This window comes from Chiloscyllium plagiosum, unplaced genomic scaffold (assembly GCF_037043375.1).
Source record: "Chiloscyllium plagiosum isolate Xiang-an unplaced genomic scaffold, Cpla_swu_hap1 HiC_scaffold_5, whole genome shotgun sequence".
Classification (NCBI taxonomy): domain Eukaryota; kingdom Metazoa; phylum Chordata; class Chondrichthyes; order Orectolobiformes; family Hemiscylliidae; genus Chiloscyllium; species Chiloscyllium plagiosum.
Genome location: NW_028270143.1, coordinates 57,720,036 through 57,742,986, shown reverse-complemented (window position 1 = coordinate 57,742,986; position 22,951 = coordinate 57,720,036). Strand labels below are relative to the sequence as shown.

Genomic DNA, 22,951 nt, shown 5'->3' with positions numbered 1-22,951 from the left:
TGAAGTAATGCCAGCATATTTCCAAGTCAGGATGGTGAGTGGCTTGGAGGGGATCTTGAAGGTGGTGGTGTGCCCACGTACCTTCTGCCATTGCCCTTCTAAATGGAAATGGTTATGGATTTAGAAGATGAGGATCTTTGATGAATTTCTACAGTGAATCTTGTGGGTAGTACACACTGCTGCTACTGGTTGCAGAAGGAATGGATGTTTGTGGATGTGATGCCAAACAAGCAGGCTGCTTTGTCCTGGATAGTGTCAAGCTGAAGTATTGTTGCAGCTGCCCATCTAGGCCAGTGGGGAATATTTCATCATACTCCTCACTTGTGCCCTGTAGGTGTTGGGCAGGATTTGGGCAGTCAAGAGGTGAGTGATTCGCCACAGTATTCCTGGACTCTGACCTGCTTTTGTAGCCACTATGTTTATGTAGTGAGTCCAGTTGAGTTTCTGGTCAATGGTAACCCCCAGGATGGTGATAGTAGTGGATTTAGTGATGGTAACACTATTAAATATCAAGGGGCAGTGGTTAGATTGTCTCATATTGGTAATGGTCATAGCCTGACACTTAACTGTGGCTTAACTGTTACTTGCCAGCCCAAGCATGGATATTGTTCAGATCTTGTTGCATTTGAACATGGACTGAGCAGTCATTATTGGCACTGTATATTGTGTAGTCATTAGTCAACATCCCCACTTATAACCTTATGATGGAGGCAAGGTCACTGATGAAGCAGCTGAAGATGGTTGGGCCTAGGACATTACCCTGAGGAACTCATGCAGAGATGTCCTGAAGCTGAGACGACTAACCTCCAACAACCGCGACCATCTTCCTACATGTCTGGTATGACTCCAAACAACAGATGGTTTTGCTAGGGCTCCTTAATGGCACTTTCAGTCAAATACAGCCTTGATGTCAAAGGCTGTAGCTCTTACTTCACTTCTGGAATTCGGCTGTTTGTCCATGTTTGAAAGAAGGCTGTAATGAGGTCAGGAGCTGAGTGGCCCTGGTGGAACCCGAACTGGACATCACTGAGCAGGTGCTGCTTGATGACACTTTCCATCACTTTACTGATTATTGACAGTAGATTGATGGGGAAGTAATTGGCCAGGTTGGAATTTGTTCTGCTTTTATGTACAGGACATACCTGGGCAATTGTCAGGTTGATGCCAGTGTTGTAACTGTATTGGAACAGGTTGACTAGGGGAGTGGCAAATTCTAGAGCAGAAATCTTCAGTACTATTGCCAGAATGTTGTCAGGGCCCATAGCCTTTGCAGTATCCACTGCCACCAACTATTTGTTGATATCACGTGGAGTGAATTGAATTGGTTAAAAACTAGTATTTGTAATACTGGGGACCACTGGAGGAGGCCAAGATGGATCATCCACTCGACCCTTCTGGTTGAAGATTGCTGCGAAAACTTCAGCTTTACCTTATGCATTTCCATCATTGTGGATAGGCTCCTCCAAAAAGCTAATTAATCATCCACCACCATTCTTTTTTTAGAATTTAGAATACCTACAAAGTGGAAACAGGCCCTTCAGCCCAATAAGTACACACCGACCCTCCGAAGAGGAACCCACCCAGACCCATCCCCCCTGACTAATGCACCTAACCTACTCATCCCTGAACACAATGGCCAATTTAGCATGGCCAATTCGCCTGATCTGCACATCTTTGGACTGTGGGAGGAAACTAGAGCACCTGGAGGAAACGCACAAACACAGGGAGAACATGCAAACTCCACACAGACGGGAGGGAACTCCGAGGCGGGAATTGAACCCGGGTCCCTGGCACTCTGAGGCAGCAGTGATAACCATTGAGCTACTGTGCAGACCATTCTTGATCGAATGTGGCAGGACTACAGAGCTTAGATCTGATCTGTTGGCTGTGGGATCACTTAGCTCTGTCTATCACTTGCTGCTTATGCTATTGGCATGCAAGTAGTTCTGTTGGTGGCTTCACCAGGTTGACTCTTCATTTTCAGGTAAGCCAGGTGCTGCTCCTGGTATGCCCTCCTGCAATCTCCATTGAATCACAGTTGATCCCCTCGCTTGACGGTAATGATCGAGTAGGGGATATACAGGGCCATGAGGTTACAGATTGTACTGGAGTACAATTCTGCTGCTGTTGATGGCTCACAGCACCTCATGAGTTACTAGATCTGATCAATGGCTGTTTTTGCCATTGTCTTTTCCAGTGCCTAGGTCGATGCCAGGTGATCTGTCCAGTTCCATTTGTATGAGAGTTTGTAGCGACATGTACAACTGAATAGCTTGCTAGGCCATTTCAGATGACGATTGAGAGTCAACCACATTGCTGTGGGTGTGGAGTCACATGTGGGCCAGATCAGGTAAGGATTGCCGATTTCCTTCCCTGAAAGATGTTCGCAAATGAGCTGGGTTTTTCCCAACAATTAAAAGATTTCATGGTCATCAGCAGAATCTTAATTCAGATTTTTTTTTAAACACTTGAATTAAAATGCCACCATCTGCCATGACATGATTCGAAACTGGGTCTCCAGAGCATTAGGTGAGTTTCTGGATTAATAACCTAGTGATTATACCACTAGGCCATTGCATCCCCAGTACTAAAACAATTAATGAACATTGAGACAATGAAGAACTATTGCAGCAATTCACAATCATTTTATCAAGGAAACGTTGTTGCTGGGTGTCAAATGACAGATGTAAAAATGTTCCATTGCCGTACAAGTTTGTTGTGGAACCTGTTTTGTCTGCTTCGGTTATAGGCTACTTTTTGCAGACATTGCATTTAATTTGTAAGTCATGTACCAGACCAATGAAGCTTGCCATCAAAATTACAAGGGTATACAAGGTACAATTTAAAGCTCACTGTTTGTCTATTCCAAATTTTTACTTTGGACAGTCAAAAAGATATGATGATTTCTTGCAGATTATTTGCATAATTTTGTGAAATTATCTGCTAACGGTCTACCAGCAATTTGTGGATCTATCCCAAGAACTTTTCATTCATTAATTTTAATAAATGAAAATTCATGGAGAGCACGTATTTGTAAAGGAAAAGTAGACACCATAGTTTGCTAACTCATTAGACAGAAACGACTGGTGGTGATTTAACCTGAATGTCACCATGCCTCAGGCAAGGTTGTGAAAGTGGGAACTTCATGGTAACCTCAGCTAGTAGTGGGAATTCAACCCACACTATTGGCTTTACATTACAAACCAGCCTTCCAGTCAAATGAGCTGTACAGGACTGGCAGCTGAATGTTCCAGGATACTAATGCTGTAGGAAAGATAGAAAGGGAGGCAAAAGAGGAGAGGGAGAGGCATTTTTGATAAGGGATAGCATTACAGCTGTGCTGAGGGAGGATATTCCCAGAAATACATCCAGGGAAGTTATTTGGGTGGAACTGAGAAATAAGAAAGGGATAATCACCTTATTGGGATTGTATTATAGACCCCCCAATAGTCAGAGGGAAATTGAGAAACAAACTTGTAAGGAGATCTCAGCTATCTGTAAGAATAATATGGTAGTTATGGTAGGGGATTTTAACTTTCCAAACATCGACTGAGACTGCCATAGTGTTAAAGGTTTAGGTGGAGAGGAGTTTCTTAAGTGTGTACAAGACAATTTTCTGATTCAGTATGTGGGTGTACCTACAACAGAAGGTGCAAAACTTGACCTACTCTTGGGAAATAAGGCAGGGCAGGTGACTGAGGTGTCAGTGGGGGAGCACTTTGGGGCCAGCGACCATAATTCAATTTGTTTTAAAATCGTTATGGAAAAGGATAGACCAGATCGAAAAGTTGAAGTTCTAAATTGGAGAAAGGCCAATTTTGACAGTATTAGGCCAGAACTTTCGAAAGCTGATTGAAGGCAGATGTTCGCAGGTAAAGGGACGGCTGGAAAATGGGAAACCTTCAGAAGTGAGATAACAAGAATCCAGAGAAGGTATTTTCCTGTCAGGGTGAATGGGGAATGCTGGATGACTAAAGAAATTGAGGGTTTGGTTAAGAAAAAGGAAGCATATGTCAGGTACAGACTGGATAGATCGAGTGAATCCTTCGAAGAGTATAAAGAAAGTAGGAGTATACTTAAGAGGGAAATCAGGAGGGCAAAAAGGGGACATGAGATAGCTTTGGCAAATAGAATTAAGGAGAATTCAAAGGGGTTTTACAAATATATTAAGGACAAAAGGGTAACTAGGGGAGAGAATAGGGCCCCTCAAAGATCAGCAAGGCGGCCTTTGTGTGGAGCCACAGAAAATGGAGGAGATACTAAATGAATATTTTGCATCAGTATTTACTGTGGAAAAGGAGATGGAAGATATAGACTGTAGGGAAATAGATGGTGACATCTTGTAAAATGTCCAGATTACAGAGGAGGAAGTGCTGGATGTCTTGAAATGGTTAAAAGTGGACAAATCCGCAGGACCTGATCAGGTGTACCCGAGAACTCCTTGGGAAGCTAGAGAAGTGATTGCTGGGCCTCTTGCTGAGATACTTCTATCATCGATAGTCACAGGTGAAGTGCCGGAAGACTGGAGGTTGGCAAACATGGTGCCACTGTTTAAGAAGGGTGGTAAAGACAAGCCAGGGAACTATAGACCGGTGAGCCTGACCTTGGTGGTGGGCAAGTTATTGGAGGGAACCCTGAGGGATAGGATGTACATGTATTTGGAAAGGCAAGGACTGATTCGGGATAGTCAACATGGCTTTGTGCATGGGAAATCATGTCTCACAAACTTGATTGAGTTTTTTGAAGAAGTAACAAAGAAGATTGATGAGGGCAGAGCAGTAGTTGTGATCTATACGGACTTCAGTAAGGCGTTTGACAAGGTTCCCCATGGGAGATTGATTAGCAAGGTTAGATCTCATGGAATACAGGGAGAACTAGCCATTTGGATACAGAACTGGCTCAAAGGTAGAAGACAGAGGGTGGTGGTGGAGGGTTGTTTTTCAGACTGGAGCCCTGTGACCAGTGGAGTGCCACAAGGATCGTTGCTGGGCCCTCTACTTTTTGTCATTTACATAAATGATTTGGATGCAAGCATAAGAGGTACAGTTAGTAAGTTTACAGATGACACCAAAATTGGAGGTGTTAGTGGACAGCAAAGAGGGTTACCTCAGATTACAACAGGATCTGGACCAGATGGGCTGAGAAGTGGCAGATGGAGTTTAATTCAGATAAATGCAAGGTGCTGCATTTTGGGAAACAAATCTTAGCAGGATTTATACACTTAATGATAAGGTCCTAGGGAGTGTTGCTGAACAAAGAGACCTTGGAATGCAGGTTCATAGCTTCTTGAAAGTGGAGTCGCAGGTAGACAGGATAGTGAAGAAGGCATTTGGTATGCTTTCCTTTATTGGTCAGAGCATTGAGTACAGGAGTTGGGAGGTCATGTTGCGGCTGTACAGGACATTGGTTAGGCCACTGTTGGAATATTGCATGCAATTCTGGTCTCCTTCCTATCGGAAAGATGTTGTGAAACTTGAAAGGGTTCAGAAAAGATTTACAACGATGTTGCCAGGGTTGGAGGATCTGAGCTACAGGGAGAGGCTGAACAGGCTGGGGCTGTTTTCCCTGGAAAGTCGGAGGCTGAGGGGGTGACCTTATAGAGGTTTACAAAATTATGAGGTGCGTGGATAGGATAAATAGACAAAGTATTTTCCCTAGGGTCAGAGAGTCCAGAACTAGAGGGCATAAGTTTAGGGTGACAGGGGAAAGAAAAAAAAAGACCTAAGGGGCAACTTTTTCACGCAGAGGGTGGTACATGTATGGAATGAGCTGCCAGAGGATGTGATGGAGGCTGGTACAATTGCAACATTTAAGAGGCATTTGGATGGGTACATGAATAGGAAGGGTTTGGAGGAATATGGACTGGGTACTGGCAGGTGGGACTCGATTGGGTTGAGATATCTGGTCGGCATGGACAGGTTGGACCGAAGGGTCTGTTTCCATGCTGTACATCTCTATGACTCTAACTGAATTTCTTAATTTGTTCGGATACATTCTTTATTCAATAGTTTTCAATGGGCATCAGCTCATTCACAATAAATAGGTTAACATCAGTGCAAAATCAATGCACATAGGATCGTCGTGTGAGCCCTTATTCAAAAGGTTCGAGTATTAGAACTTCTACTCTCTAATAGTTAACTCATGATTTTGATATAAAGACCAATAAAATGTAAAGAACTTTAAGCACATGCTATTCTCTTCAGCAGCAGGGAAAGGAATTTCCATGCTGGTAATCAAAAAGCAAAACATGCAGATGCTGGATAAGTAAAAGCAAAATGGAAACAAAAGAAAGACCCAGTCAGTCAAGCAGCGGCCATCAAGAACCATGAGTTACTTGATAATTCAGGCACATGCAAACCCATCCTCAGGAACAAAAAGAATGTATGAAAATATTTGAGGAGCAAGAGATCACAGAAAGAGAGAAAGAATGATTAGCGTACATCTTCCTTACAATACAACATCATCTAATAGTTCCACATAATATTTCTTCACCTTAATCGAGAAGAAAAATCTCTATTGCCCAACCATGATATTTCCATTTCCTGGATGAGTACCTCCTCTGAAACGTTTCTGTGAATGTGGCAATCGAATGGCAATTGCAATTGAAATCTTGCAATTAATTATAAATTTGAGATGATTACAAAATCAACTTACATTGAAAGAGTTCATTTCAATTAATGCTCTTACACCTATAGAAAGGAAATCCTATCATTCTGGTCTGAACTGGACTTGCGATTGTAAGGCAAATTACGGGTTCTAAGATAACTGTGTTCTCAGACTAAAAGGCTATACAAGCCCAAACTTTGAAGCATCTTTTATGCAACATCCACCTTAGTCCCAACAACGATGATGTTTGTCTTACACTGGAGAAAATGAATGGAATCCATCATTATCATGAGCCTCAAACACTAACTTTTGTTTTTGTTGATCATATTCCACAATTCTGCCCATTTTATCATGAAAAACAAACTATTGGCATTACTAGTTGAGATTGTGGTGCTGGAAAAGCACAGCAGGTCAGACAGCATCCGAGGAGCAGGGGAGTTGATGTTTCGGGCAAAAGCCCTTCATCAGGCACCACACTCTCGACTCTAATCTCCAGCATCTGCAGTCCTTACTTTCGACCATTGGCATTATTAGTAAGGCATAAACAAATATGATAAATTATTGGTTTTGTAACTTCTCAAAATATTTGAAAACATATTTAATTTTCTGTTTTGCATGATACAAAATGCTACAGACTTAGAAGGCCTGATATAAACTGCATACTGTTGCATATTTGGCTTATTTGGGGTTGGAATCCAAAAATAAACCCTAATCTTGCATTCACTGGCAAAAATCAGATTGCTTTTCTCTATGGTGTGCTCATGATTGAGCCCACAATGCACCTATGGCCATAGAATTTGGAAGGGCAACAGACCTGAAATATTGGACATGATGTCGAGCTCCCAGCAGTGTCAAGAATGGAGATTGGCTGAAGATAAAAATAGCTCCACTGACTTGCGTGGTGATTCCTCATCTCTATCCAGTCCATTTGAGAGAAGGATAGGAGGAGGGAGCTGACAGGACTAATCACCTGTGTGCGGCAGGCAGCAAGGATTGTTCAATAAGTGCCCAAAGTATCTAGGATGTGCAGGCTGGGTAGATTAGCCATAGGAAATGTAAGGTTACAGGGATAGGGAAGGTCTGAGTAGAGATGTCTTCGGATGGTCAACATGGACTCAAATGGGCCAAATGGCCTGCTTCCACACTGTAGGGATTGTATGATTCTAAGCATCACTTAAGTTGAATTAAAGGAAACCAATTGGGATTTTCCAGTTAGCTTCCAGGTTCCCACAAATAGTGGGGGCAGTTTAGATACAAAAAACACTTTTTAATTTAGCTGTTTAGGAAGTTCAAGAGAGGGTACACCCATTTTGAAGTGTTGCCTCCTTTGGAGCCTGCTGCTCCAATCCTGTTGGAAGTCCTCTGAATGGCTATTCAGTTTTGACAGCTCATCCGTTAAATGGATAGCAAACCCATATTCCGCCCATGGAGAAAATCACAATGAGTAAGAATTATCTCACACAGTGCAGGTTCAAATTTAGATTTCAGAATTACAGTGGTGTTCAGAAGTCTCTCATCATGATTGAAGCACAGGTAGGAGTTTTTAGAAAAATCTTTAGTGAAGGGAGAGGTGAAAATCTTTGATATTCCCTTTAATGAAAGTTCTTGGACTCTACGAATGACAAAACATTTAATCATAGCAATGAGGTTGTGATTCACACAGCAATAAAGAAATTAATCTTGTCATAGTGGAGTTTTCCATGCAAGCTCAATCAAGGAGCATTGAAGTACTATCAATCAATATGAAGTGAAACAAGAATGCATTTTCAAAACAAATGCTTCAAGATAGCACACTTATTTGCCCAGCATTTTTTGGGGGCATAACTGACCCATTTCAGCCAAAGGCTACAAAGTGTAGTCCATGTTACACTTTGCTTGCTTGCAATCTGCTTATTCATAAACTTGCTTTGATTCTCCAACAAAATGTGTCTGTTCATTAATCCAATTGATAAATATCTTGGACCTGATTATTCTCACCCCAGGGCAGTTAATTTAAATATGGAAGGAAATTGCAGGTAAAGTTATCCAAAGTGCCTTAAATTCTGGAATTGTGAATTTGAATTGCAAAGCTGCAAAAGCATTTGAAAGAAAAAGCAGGAAACTACAGATCTTTCTGTTTCACTAAGTTACTAAAACATATCATCAGAAACAGCATGACAAAGCAGTTGGATAAGGAGGAGCTGATGAAAGGCGGCCAACATTAGTATTTTTTGAAAGGGAGGTCATGTCTGACTAATCTACTTGAACGTTTTAAGGTTACAATTTATATGAGGGAGAGGACAGGGACTAAGGGTGTTGCCAACATGGATTTGCAGAAGGCATTGATAAACCATTTGAGTAAGAGGTGATTATTAGCAAAAATAAAAATACATGGATTTAGATATAGCTGTTTGTCCTTCAAAATTAATCGGCATTATATTAGCCTCAAAATTAACAGCCTGTTCCCCATAAGCCCCATGTCAAGTAGGAGAGAATGAAGATGGAGTTAAAATTTTCATTGAATTCATAGTTTGTGGTGAATTAATTATTGATAAAAACCTGGTGCCTCTCACCAGGATAATTGCAGTGCGTATTTGAGGGTACATTTCTACATTAAGATATTAAGATGAATCTCTCACAGTGCAACTATGTTGAGGTGGCCTTGAACTCAGAATGACTATCACATTCCAATCTTGCTGGGCTTTGCCCATACTGTCCTGCACTCTCTCCTGCAAATATGAGGCCATTATTTCAATTAGTAAGTGGCAAATCTATTGATAACAGAAGGCAACAGTATTTATCCATTTATTAGATAGGTTTTTTTTCAGAAAATAATATTTCACAACATTTTGAGAAATGCCATTTGATAAGTGTATCATATGAGAGCTGGTATTGTGCAATGAGATAGGATTCATCAGTTCTCTCATAATAAGGGTGTCTCTAGGTAGCAGCAGGCCTGATTAAATTTTACTTTCAGTTTGAGAGAAACAGCAATGGGCTTCAGACTATTTTTAAAAGAATTATCTCAGGGCAATTAGGAGGGCTTGAGAGCAGAGCAGGCTAAAATGAATTGGCAAATTAGGCTGAAGGATAGATCAATAGAGATGCAGTGGTAGGTATTTAAGGGGATATTTTACGATATAATCCAAATAGTAAGAAAAATCCCAAGGGACAGAACCGCCATCCATGGTTAACCAGAAAGATAGCATCAATCTTAAAGAAAAAGCATATAGTTGTGCAAATATAGGTGACAAGTCTGAAGACTGGGCAGAATAAAAGAAAAAAAGATCAATAATTTAGGGAAGGAAAAGGAATAATATGGGAGAAAGTTGGCCAGAAATAAAAAAAACTCAGTTAAAAGTTTCTATAAATGGCAGGTGAATTGAAAAGGTATATTACATCAGTCTTCTTTATGAAGGATACTAGTAAAATCCAAGAAGCAGCAATAAATCAAGAAAGAGAGGGAGGCAAGAGCACAGGAAAACAATTATCATCAGAGAAGTACAGTACATTGTTAGAACAGAGAGATGAAAGTGCCTCGCCCTGACGGACTTCATCTAGGATCTTAAAATATGTGGCTGGTAAGATAGTTTGTGCACTGGATTTAATTTTCCAAAATTCCCTTTGGGAAAGTCCCATTAGATTTGAAAATAACTAACCATTTATTCAAAAAAATGAGGATGACTGAAAGTAGGAAACAACTGACCAGCTTCACATCTGTAATAGGGAATATCCTAAATGAGAATATTATTGCAGAGCACTTAGAAAATATTCAAGGTGATCAGGCAGAGTCAACACAGTTTTACGAAGGGGGAATCGTGTCCTACCAATCTATTGAAATTCTTGAGGTAACATGTGTAATGGACAAAAGGAAACCAGTAGATGTACTGTAGATAGATTTAAAGGCATTTGATAAGGAGCTGCATCAAAAGTTATTACAAAAAAAAGAATTTCTGTAGTGTAGGAGATATCATTTGCCGCGGATTGGCAACTAACAAGTCTTTTTCAGGTTGGCAAGATGCAATGAGTAGTATGCCACTGGGATCAGTGCTGGGACCTCAATTGTTTACAATTTATATTAATGATTTGGATGAGGGGACAAAATGTATGGTTGCCAAATTTGCTTACCTCTCTCCTACCTTGCAGAGAGAGGTAAGAAAGTAAGTTGTGAAGAGGACATAGGGTAGCTACCAAAAGATAGGTTAAAGTGAACTGACAAAGATATGGCAAATGGCATGCAATGGTGGAAGACTCTTAATTTTGTCAAGAAGGGAAAAAAAAGCATTTATCTGATTGGTGAGAAATCGCAAAGCTCAAAGAGGCAGATGTAGCCAAGTGACTTACAGCTTGAATCACAATTAGCATACAAGGTCAGCATGCCCTAATTTATCATGAAAGGAAATTAATACAAATGTGGAGAGGTTATGTTTTAGTTACACAGGACACCATATCTGGAGTATGAATTGGAAGTCTTTAAGAGACGCTTTACCAGAGATCACTCTCATGCCTTGTTGTTGACCCAACCCCCATCATCTCTGCCTTGTGAGCCCCATTCTGCCATCACACTTCGTGCTATCATTCAGCAGAGGCCTAGGATCCAGTGAGAATTCCAGACTTCATGTGGATGTCATATTGACAACAGTCACCACCGATTCACAAATTGAGCCAGAGGATAGCACAATTTTATGCAAAAAGGTTTTTACTGTTTTCAATGATCTCCTGCAGAAAAGCAGAAAACTCGGAATGTGTTCAAAATCTGCCAAGTAAGATCAAACTAGATTTATTCTGAAGCCCCTTTGCACATTTAAAAGGTTGCATTCTATTTTAGAGAGTACCTTGTTAAATGTTCACACATATCAAACTTTTTTCAAATTTTGTAGATTTGTTATGGAAATCATGGTTTACCTCCCAGATAACCAGCAGTTAATTTGCATTACTTACATTATTCTGTAGCATTTCAAATGATCAGTTTCCAAAAGTGTTCTAAATAACTTTGTTATTCTGAAGAGGCATTTATTTTTAAAAAATAGAATCATTTCTATTACTGGAGAAGTATTAAGTACATTGAACGGGAGGCTAGATAAACATGAGCAGAATTGAATAGAAGTATATGATGACAGTGTTGGATGAAAGAGGCTCATTTGGAGCATTCAAACTAGCATAGATCAGATGGGCTGAATGGCCTGTTCTAGTCTGTGCAATCAACATAATAATTCTAACATTTTTGCACTTACCAATGACCCTCTCGCCCTGTGGATTGTTCTGGCTCCCTGAGCTGGTGGATAGATCTTCTGGGACAGGCATCTGCTCTAATTCTTCTTGATCATTTACAGAAAGAGCTTCTTTACTCCCTATATGGAAAGGATATGAGTACAATAACCAAGCAACAACAACACCAGTAATCAAAATAACAGGATAGGGAATTTAAAAGAGGAGAATACACTTGTGGATTAACTGTAAATTTATCGCTAATAATGTGTGGTCATATATTTTTAATACAATATTGATTGCAGCAAAATGTTTTGAGCTTGATTATATCCATTTTCAATGAGGTATTACCTTTGAATCTGTTGAATTAACACAAATTGTATATGATCTACACCAAAGAAATCTGAATTAATATGTTGATTTTCTTCACATCTTTACAAGAATTGAATCGCTAAAACCATAAATGTTCTATGGTTTAGCTACTTGATCATTGGAGAGAAATGATGGTGGTGCACTTAACCTGAGGGTTGCCACATTTCAGGCAAGGTTGAGATGTTATGCCCCTCCTGGTGACCTTAACCAGTCTAGGAACTGAACCATTGCAAGCGCCATGTCCAGCCAGCTGAGCTAACTTGTTGGACTAGAGTAGAGGAAGCTTGGTTGGAGTTGCATTGAGCAGCAACAGGCTCCAGAGATTGAGGCATGGCTCACCAATGGAAGGAGATTGGGTCACAACAGCCTCAAGACGGGTTATGGGAGCAGTGGGTGAGAACTGGAAGCTAGACAAAAGTCAGTCCCTGCCAACAGCAGCTCAACCATGATAGAGGGATCCCAGCAAGGGTTGGCAGGGAAAAGCGGTAGCATTTCAAGAGCAAAATACTCAGTTCACAAAGTTATTGTTATCTTGCAGGAAATGAATACTTGTCCCAATGTCCAGATGGACCTTCAAGCATTATGAGGTAATGGTGGTATTGGTGACTTACAGATGGCCATGGTCCTTGACAGTGCAGAGCTAACTGATTGCATCTGGTCAAGCATCAAGATGCTCACCTCTGCAACAAACTTCTGCTAATACATGCGCTTAAAATCTTTGAACTGATTTGTACCAAATTTCATTTGACAGATGAAAATGCTTCACTGAATGATTTTAGATTTTATCATTCAATTAAAATGTAGTAGTAGATAGTAAAGGAGGGAAGTTAATCAATATAATGAACAAAATTAATGTAAAATACAGAAGTACAGTAGACAAAGAAAACTAAATGGAAGGCAAAGACATAAAGCTTCTATTTATCAATTCATGGGATAGGAAATTGCCAGCAATGTCAGACATTATAAGAATATTAAAATATAGGAGTAGGAATCATCTGTTCATCTCCTCATATCTGGTCCATTGTCCAATAAAATCATAGTCGCTTTAATCATAGCCTCAATTTTACTTTCTTGTCTGGTGTCCTTAATGTTTCAAAAATCTGTCAAACAGCCTTGAATATTTCCAGTGACTCAGTTTTCACTGCTCGCTAGTTTACAGAATGCCAAATACAATCCTCAGAGAAAAAAAAAATCCTCCTCTTCAACAATGTAAATGGGAGTGACCTTATTTTGAAACTGTACCAATTAGTTAGAGAAATTTAGAGGTGACATTCCTTGCCTTTCTAGGTGACATGGATTAGGAAGTTGCTGAGATTGTTTAATGGATCTTACGGGTGGCACACTGGTGGTGTGGAGAGTGAAAGCTTAAGATCATGGCTGAGCTGTTAATTGTGCAGCTGCTGTGTCACATAGGTGCTTTTCACTGCTTTTTTTCCCCCCTTAACCTCTGCACTGAATGGCTTCTCATCTTCAGTAGTTCTATCCTTTGTCCCAACTCATTACGTTTTTTTCACCTTTAAGTTCACTGCATGTCATCATCCCTTAACCACTCCCATGGAAACTCCCGATTCGTAGTCATGGTCAACCCATTGATCTCACCATCTCACAAATCTCACTTATTAATCACAGAGAAGATCATCTTTGATCACTTTGCTGTATCACTCTGTCTCACAACTCCCCCCATTGCATGCCACAGACTAACCTCCTTCTGTGCCTTCTGTGTCTGCTCCGTCTTTTTTCTCCTACTGTGAACTATCTTCCTATCTTTCTTCAAGATCTCCTTCACCCTCACCTCCAATGTGAGGAGCTCATGGTTTTCTGTCACAAAATTTGGGATCTGTTGCCTGGACCACTTTACTCCATTCCACTAATCCATTGGGCCAAAATGCATCCAAAGTTCCCCTTGCCTTAGCTCCAATTTTAGTTTCTTTCCTACCTCTTCTCATACCTTGTCTAGCTCATTGTGCCCAAAAACATAGCTCCTGCTCCCTCAACATGATTCCCATAAAGCTTACTGTCCAATTTCCCCATTTGTATGGACTCCTGTTGACTGACATTCTTAGGAGATAGTGAGGAATGTTTGGAATGTTGACCTGAAACATTTCAAGATGAATTTTCAAACTTGATGCTGGAGAAGTCAGAGTTGACAAAGCATGGCACTGGAAAATATACAGCACATCAGGCAGCATCTGAGGAACAACAGAGTCAATGTTTCGGGTATGACCCTTCATTGTCAACTCTCTTGCTCCTCAGATGCTGCCTGACCTTACTGACATTCTTAACAATTCTCTATCTTTGAGGGTTGTTCCATTCATGTAATTCCACTGTAACCATATCTCATCTGAAAGGAACCTTCGACTCCCTGAACAACAATGCAAATCTCTACCACCTGTTTTAACCTCCTTTTCTCTCTGCAAAGTCCTGAACATATTGCCATCTTCCAAACCTGTGCCTCATTCTTCCTGAAACTTCAATCATACTTCTGTCTCTCTATGCCAAAATAGCAATCATCAAATAATAGTAATGTGCGCCTGTCTCAAAGACAAACTAAGCAATCTCAATTTTCTCAACCAGTCTGCAGACTTTGACATCCTAATACCATCTTCCTACGTCATTCCACTGTTGCTAACTTGATGAGACTATACTCAGCTGGCTCCATTCTTACCTGTCTTATCATTGCCACAGTATCACTTGTAATGTATTTTCTTCCTACTCTTACAACCAGTGCCTCCGAACTATCCTTGCCACACTCCCTTCCACTTCTCATATACATGCTTCCCTTTGGAAATATCATTTTGAAACACAGAATTAGCCTTCACAAGCAGACTGACAACTCCTTGCTTGACCTCACCATCATCTCTCTTGACTGCTCTACTGTTACTAAATTATCAGATTGCGGGCCTAAACTCCAATATCGGTTGAACAGTAATTTCCTCCAATTATCACAAAATCACAGAATTATGACACAGAATGAGCCATTCAGCCCATCATGCCTGCATGAGGTCTACAAATGAGTATTTATATAAGTAAATAAAATACATTGCTTTCAGACTGTCCTCCAAACTCAGTTTCAAATCCATCAATCTACCTTAAAATAGTTTTGTGATTGAACTAATGAGTTTCTGACCAGACATCCACACTATCATTAAGATTGTCTCTTTCCATCTTCCAAACATCCCCCAATTTCAACCATTTTAGTGCAACCACTACTGAAACCCCTTTACTTTTCCTGTTTGTGGGCTTAACTATTCCAGGATTTAGATTGATTTTCCATATTCCATTGCCTGCAAAGTTGAGCTCATTCAAACCTCTTCTGCCAGTTTCCTCCTTCATGTGGACTTCGGTTTAACTACCACCCTTATAGTTAGTTGGTTCCCAATTGAGCAGTACTTTGGTTTCAAGATTTTCACCCTTGTTTTAAATCCACCCATAATCATGATCTTGTGTATCTCAATAACTGCCTTCAGCCCCACAACACAAATATCAGCATCCAGCAGCTCTGACCTCATGCATTCCTGATTTACTTACTCCATCACTGATTTTGACCTTTCTTGCTTCATTAAGATGTTGCTTAAAACCTACTTCTATGACCAGGTTTATGGTCATTGGGTGTGAGTGTGATGTGAAAATTGCACTGCTAGAAGGTATTACTGGAAGCCTGCACTTTCAGGGTGCTCAAAAACAGAAATTGCTGGAAAAGTTCAGCAGGTCTGGCAGCATCCGTGAAGATAAATCAGAGTTTATGTTTCGGGTCCAGTGACCCTTTCTCAGAACAGTTCAGAGAAAGTGTCGCCAGACCAGAAACATTAACTCTGATTTCTCTTCATTTGCTGACAGACCTGCTGAGCTTTTCTAGCAGTTTCTGATTTACAGCATCTGCAGTTCTGTAGGTTTCCTTCAGGGTGCACAGCGAATCTCAGAGGGGGGTAGCAACTCTGATTAATGGCCTATTAAGAGCCCAAAAGATGACAGTAATCTTCAGACATGAGGAGGGTAAGCAGGAAATGTTAATTCATGAATTCAATGTGCCCAAACAATATGCTAATGTACAGTTCTCAGCTTCAGCCTGGGAGAAATGAAAGTGGGGTCTGGAAATTATCTGGGCATTGGGTTCCTAGTTTGAAAATCCACCTTGAAATGTTTCAGGTCAAAATTCCACACATTATAATAACAAAACATTCTTTCATATGTCTTTCATTACTGTCATATCATTTTCTTTTAAATTAAAAACGAGTTGGATTACCATTAAATTTTTTTTTGTTCTAAAAGATACATAACAGAGGACAGAATTGATTTACAATATATGGGGCATGAGATATTCATGACAACTTATCAAGTTACTTGTGAATATGCGGTGTTATGTGTAGTCCAACTAGGTCTGACAACTAACTTGTAAGAGGTGTCTTTAAAATTTTCTAAAGTTCTATTGATATTATTTGATAGCAAAGTCATCTGACTTGTAAAAACAAAATAAAACTTGGAAATGAACATCACTGTCACATTTGAGCTGCATTCTGAGGTGCACGAGATAAAACAGACCAGGACATGTCATTCGCATATTTTAGTAGTTTTTCCTTCTGGGGGGCAAAATGTGCAGTTTGTATTGAAGGTCTTGTCTCATGAAAGTGTAAAACAAAATTTGGCTTTATTTCTCCTGAAATTATGTTGAAAAGTCATGTGGTAATTTCTGTGAATAAACATAATCTTTTTCCACTCTAATAAAACGGGGCATCTTTACTCATAAAACTTACTGAGACAGAAAATAACGATAGGCTGTTCTGTGGTGTTGGAGGCAGAACGGATGTAGGCAAAAATACATGCCGATTCCTTCTAAGCATTGTACATTAAGCTTTTATGTAATTACTTAATTTTCATAATGTATTTATGTCCTTCTAAATTGTATTACCCAGGATTTACACCTGAATTTTTGAGACCATATTTTAGCAAGATCATCCCTCCTAAACTTGTTTAACCATTCTTGATTAGCTAGGCAAGTTAGGACTTTATTCATTTAAATGAATGAGGGCGACCTTATTGAAGCATATAAGATTTTGAGGGGGCTTGGCAGAGTAAATGTTGAGAAGATGTTTCCAGTAATGGGGGAGCCGCAAACTAGGGAACACTGTTACAGAATAAAGGGACATTCATTTAAAATTAAGATGTGAAGGAATTTCTTCTCTCAGAGGTTGGTGAATGTCTGGAATTCTCAGTCGTGGAGGCAAGATCAGTGTAAATATTTTTTAAAGTAGATATATTATTAAAATAACAAGAAGAGGGCATGAAAGAGAACCCTTTGAGTTTCCAACGGGTACTCTGGTTTTATCCCAGAGTCCAAAGACATGCAGATTAGGTGGGTTGGCCATGGTAAATAAAGCGCTACAGGAATAGGGTGGGGGGGGGGGGGTGTGGTGTGGTGCAGACTTGATGGGCTGAATGGCCTTTCCGTCTGTAAGGATTTGATAATTTCTATGAGAGGTTGAAGCCTGGCGCACATCAACCATGATTTTATCTGATAGAGGGGGAGACTTAAATGTTCCAGTCCTGCTCCTATTTCTTATTGCCTTATAATTTATTAACCTAGAAACCACTTATTTTGAGACACTTTCAATTAATTCTTTTCATCCGAATTCAAGTAAAACCTGAAATGTCTGAATGTAAAATAATGATAATTGCAGCTTTGAACGAGTGTAGAGTCACACTAACAGAAAACTAAAATATTGTACATGCTAGAGATTTTGAAAATAGTCAGCAAGTGAGCCGAATGTTTGCTTGAACTGCTGAATATTTCCAAAATCAGTTATTTTTAGTTTAGAGATCCACACATCATGATTACCTGCACCTTGTACCAAAGTGTGAAAGATGCACGTTCAGGCTTTAAAGCATTCTTCCTTCACTCAAGAAACATTTTATGAATGGCTTAGGTCAAACTTTAGATATGGCCAAGAAGAACATTAATCTAAAACTAATGAAGGAGCTGTCCAAACTGAAACACATACTTTATCCTTCAGAATTTTACATATAAAACAAAAGACAGTGACTGAGATAAACAAAATAATTTGCACCTAAGCAGCTTTCATGTCCTAGGAGCATTCCTAAGCATTTTACAGTGAATTAATTATTTTCAAAGTGTGATATCTGTTGCTTGTAGTTAATGTGAAATTGGTGGTTTTAGTTGAAGGCTAACTACTGGTGAGGACACTGAGTGAACAGCTATGCTCTTCCTTAAATAACACCATTTCATGAAATCTGACCAGGACGTTCAGGTGAAGTGTAAGAATAATGTGTCATATCTACTCTTCAAAACTTTTTTACTTCAATGATTGTATTACTTTATACATATATCATATTTAAGATTGAAAATAATTTCTCTCCACAGATGCTGCCAGACAGTGAGGTTTTCCAACAATTTCTGTTTTTGTTTCTGATTTCCAACTTGTGCAGTTCTTTCAATCTTTTAATTAATGTGTTTAAACTGATTTACATAATTTGTGACTTGTGCAGTGTACCACAAATTTGTTTGACTTAGGAGACAAAAACAATAGCTTGGACCACAGAACCAGACATCCAGAAATCAAAGCAGAAAGACAAAAGCAACAGCATTTATTTGAGAAAAAAATATTCACTGTACAGGGGTAGCTTGGAAAATCTGGAAAAATATTTAAAGCACAATCTCTTCTAATGAATAGAGAAAATTTTCCAGGTGCCTGCCTGCTTAATTTCTTTTGTGCTGATTCCACTTTGAAAATGCTACTCTTTAATTTTGCAATAATTAACTTTAAGACAAAACATTTAGTGTGACTGCCGTTCAGCTGTAATCAGCAGAAAACTTAAGTTACATGAAAATCTACACTTGTATGAGGTCTTCCTTTCCTTTCATCAACCCATTGTCAAAGCTGTATTTCTAATACAAAACAGCACACGAAATTGACTCTGCATCAATGGATTAAATTTTGCTGTGAAGGCTAACAGTGCTCACCACTTTATACATAAATCAGACAGCTACTTCCAATAAGTATGCACAGTTATACAGTTAAACACAAAATCCAGAAGCTGTTGTTGAAGATGCTCTGCTCCCCTGCAAAACACTTGAGACATCACACACCCATTAAAATATATTAATTAGCAATAATTTTCTGTGCTGATGTTGTAGATACAGACTACATTCACCAAAAAAAAAGCTAAAGCCTATTCATTCCAATATTTTAAAAAAATGTCTTAAATATGGCCAAACAATCTCTGATAAAGGAAATCATTTTTGAAAATTCCTTCCTTCAGTTTTTTAAAATTTAAGTTATAGTTGGAGAATCATTTTTCAAATAAATCTGTACTTGAGGTTTAATTTTTCAGTCTCTGATTTCTTTCCTTTTTAAATTCAATTTTTTTTTCCTAACTTTTAAAAAATCTTTCTACAGCTGATTCGGTCTTGAATTCTAAATAAGAATTGCTCCTTCAAACCCACATTATTCTTCAAGCTGCCGGAGCAAGGAGAGACACAGCAGCTTCAAAAGGGCACCAGACCATTTGGATACCCTGCTGATAGCAACTTGTCTTGCAAAATCCCACAGAAAGTCAAAGTACATGTGGAACTCAAACAAACAGTGGGTGCTGTTCATTTGTCACCCAGCAAGGTCAGACTCAATGTCCCTGCTAACCATATCTTTTCTAAAAAAGACTTTTGCACCTCCAACTGTCAATTTTAACACATAATAACGTGTTGGTTTCATGATGGTGTTATACTAGGGTCTTTTAAAAATAAATTGCATGGGCCAATAGAGAAAAAGGGCTACAGATTGAAGACCTAAGATAGATACAGGCTGAAGAAAAATAATAGTGGACAAGAGTTAAGAAAAATAATCATGTATTTTGCCAACATGGGTAAACAGATCTATTCACCAAGTTTAGTATTTTAGTTTTCAAAGACCAGTGTTCATTTTTGTTAAAGAATTTAACTTTTAATTTAAATTAGTAATTGGTTTGTATTTGTTTCCAGATATCTACTTCTAGAATGAGAAAGCAGATCTGAAATGTTTTAGTAATGTTACAAAATAAAGAACTGTTTCCAAAGTTCAATCCAGTAGGGGATTGTGTCATTGAAATGTAACCCAAAGAACGTTCCTCCTGCAAATTGCATGGGATCAAAACAGTCCTGAAAAGATGTAGAGCAAGAAAGGAGTGCCTTAGCCAAGGAGATGAGCAGCTGGCTACAAGATCTGGAGCAGAAGATAAGCAGCTGCTGGGAGGATCCTGGACTTAGTAGAATAACTAATGCATGGGAAGTAAGACAGGCTCCTGAACTGCAATTACAGCTAGTCATATTACATGCCTATTAACGAGTTATACAATTATTCTTCAAGGGCATCTAGTTTTAAAAAGTGAATTGCTTTGAAATTTTGTATGTTGCTTATAGCTTGCAGATGACATTTTAACTACAGCAAATAGAGATTGTGATATTTGTGTGGGAGTGTGTGCGTGTGTGTGTGTGTGTGTGCGTGCATGTGCGTGTGTGTGTATGTCAGTCAATGAGAGGACTTCTGCATGAGACACTCTGCGTGAAACATGAAATAGAGTTGCAGGTTGTGTGGTCTGCTTATGGGAGAGGGTGTCTGACACTAATAAATGTATTAAATATCTCACATCCATACCAGATGACTGAGAGGCACATCAGGGTTGCTGATAAATGAGGCTCAACTAGAGGATACCGAACAGATAATGCTCCATAGCTTATGGTTGGATAAAGTTTATTAAATGAATATATTTGAAACGTAAATAATGTATTTCAAATAGCTTCGATCAAATTAAATATGAATCCTAAATAAAATTTTCAATTCGCCACATGAAAATTGCTCAGCAAAATGTATCTTCCCTGCTCATGGATTTTTCTTTTAAGAAAGTAAATATTGCACAAAAGTAAGGAAATACAGAAATAATTTCAAACATAAGTAGAAACTTCTCACAAAAGTAGAAGTGATGTTGTGTTCTATATAATACAGTCAATCCCAGGTACCATTCCCTCAAATATCATGCACCGTTTTTATCTGTATAGCAAATATGAATCTCTTTTCAATAAACATCATACTTTGACGAAAACTGTGAAACTGGAGTTACTTAGATTTTGCTATGGATTCAAAAATGTTATCTAATTTTTTTTTTTTACAGGCATGTACACTTGTCATCTTTATTACTGTCCAACAGTTTGGAAAAGTTCATCCATGCTGTGTGTTATTCTGGAGAGTTTGTATGGTTAATTTCCCACAACACCGCATAGAAAATTTACATGAAAATATCAGGAGCAAATATGTCTTACTTTTAAAAAGCTGCATAATAACATGGAGTAACTATAAAAAATCTATTTACCTGTCTCACCTGACAGCTGGGAAATGTCCTGTGCCTCTTCAGCTTCCATATTCTGCTTGTGTTCTATCGTAGGGTGGGTGGGAGAGGAAGAGGAATAATGTAATAAGTTACTGGATGGATGATAACGAAACTGCTTACTATTCTAACTCACTATCTGCTTTAGACAAAATATGTCCTTCTTCCTTCAGTTCCAAATACTATTGAAAAAAACTACACATTATTATCTGACAGGAGACCCTGATCTCTCACAGATTACAAAGATTTATCGAAATTTCATTACAGGCAGAGGTTGACGAAATTTGTTATTTATTGTTAATTTCCCACTCTATAATAACCCAAAAATGCAAACTGACTGCAACAAAATTAAGCAGAAAATTAAATGGCCCTGGGTCATTGTATGTGAAGAGAAGCACAGAATTCATTCTCTGGTTGATCTATAGTTATGTTCTCTCTAATTTACTGAGCATGCATCGATGAACCTTGAGTCAGCTTTGTGACACTTGTACAATCAGCAATCAAAAATGAAGCAATTTACAGAAGAATGTCTCATTTACCCAAGCAGGACTGCATATTTGAACAGCACAGCTCTGCCTCGATTAATAATGAATACTCCTCATATAGTAGCAGATGGGCAGAACAGCAGCTTTAGACTCTGTCCCTCACTTCAAGATGTGGCAGTAACCAATTTCTTCAGTTAGCCCTTACATAGGGAGAAGTGAATCTCCCTAAAATAGCGAAACAAGTCCAGGAGAGAAAGGGAACCCATGCCTTCCTGTTTTACTGACAGATGGCTCCACAGATTTGGAACGAATGGTGGGAAGCTGCTACTCTTTTGCTGTAACACTTTATGTTTTAATCACTGGTTTTGAAGCAACTGCAAACACAAGGGAGTATGAGATTGAGGTTTAGTGGGGTACAAATAATTTTTACAGTTTTTACTAGGATTGCAGATTACCAATGATTGATCTCTGACAGTGTCTGTGAACATTTGATGCAGTTGAATATTTAACAGTTATGAAACTAAAAAGCAAAACCAGGAATTTGTTGAATTGTGAGGATCGCCAAATAGTAATTCTCTAGTCCCAACATTTACTAACTTCTCTGTTAGATGTTGACTCAAATGGCATAAAAATTATAAAGAATATGTTAAAATAAATATGCCCCCAATCGTAAATGACCAATATTTCTACATTGCTGCCCCACCACCTTGAGAAATAGCCTATATATACAAAATAGTTTTATGCAAATATCTGAATACTAATTTGGCTAATGGCAAGCCTTGAAATAACTGAGTTCCTCCTCCCGCACTGCTGTATTTTTACAGAATGATTAATTTAACAAAACATTTTCAATTTTCAAATTCTTGGTAGGAATGGAATAATTTGAGCATTCCATTTGATTTTATTTCTCTCTGAAAATCTGTACCAACAAC

The 22,951-nt window shown here is 38.9% G+C and overlaps 1 protein-coding gene across 6 annotated transcripts in view; it reads right to left on the bottom strand.

Moving 5' to 3' along the window:
- The window catches only part of ikzf1 (IKAROS family zinc finger 1 (Ikaros)), a 90,233-nt gene that overhangs the window by 66,311 nt on the left and 971 nt on the right, over window positions 1-22,951 (bottom strand). For 2 of the 6 annotated variants that reach the window (XM_087987198.1, XM_043690104.2), the window contains exons 1-3: window positions 22,074-22,696; window positions 21,520-21,582; window positions 11,820-11,936 (exon numbers count right to left, since the gene is read on the bottom strand). In XM_087987198.1, the coding sequence (XP_087843324.1) occupies window positions 11,820-11,936; window positions 21,520-21,582; window positions 22,074-22,089 (196 nt within the window). In that variant the 5' untranslated portion in view covers window positions 22,090-22,696. Of the gene's footprint in view, window positions 1-11,819; window positions 11,937-21,519; window positions 21,583-22,073; window positions 22,700-22,951 lie in introns of those variants that run through there. The other 4 variants (XM_043690101.2, XM_087987195.1, XM_087987196.1 and 1 more) reach the window with 4 other exon arrangements.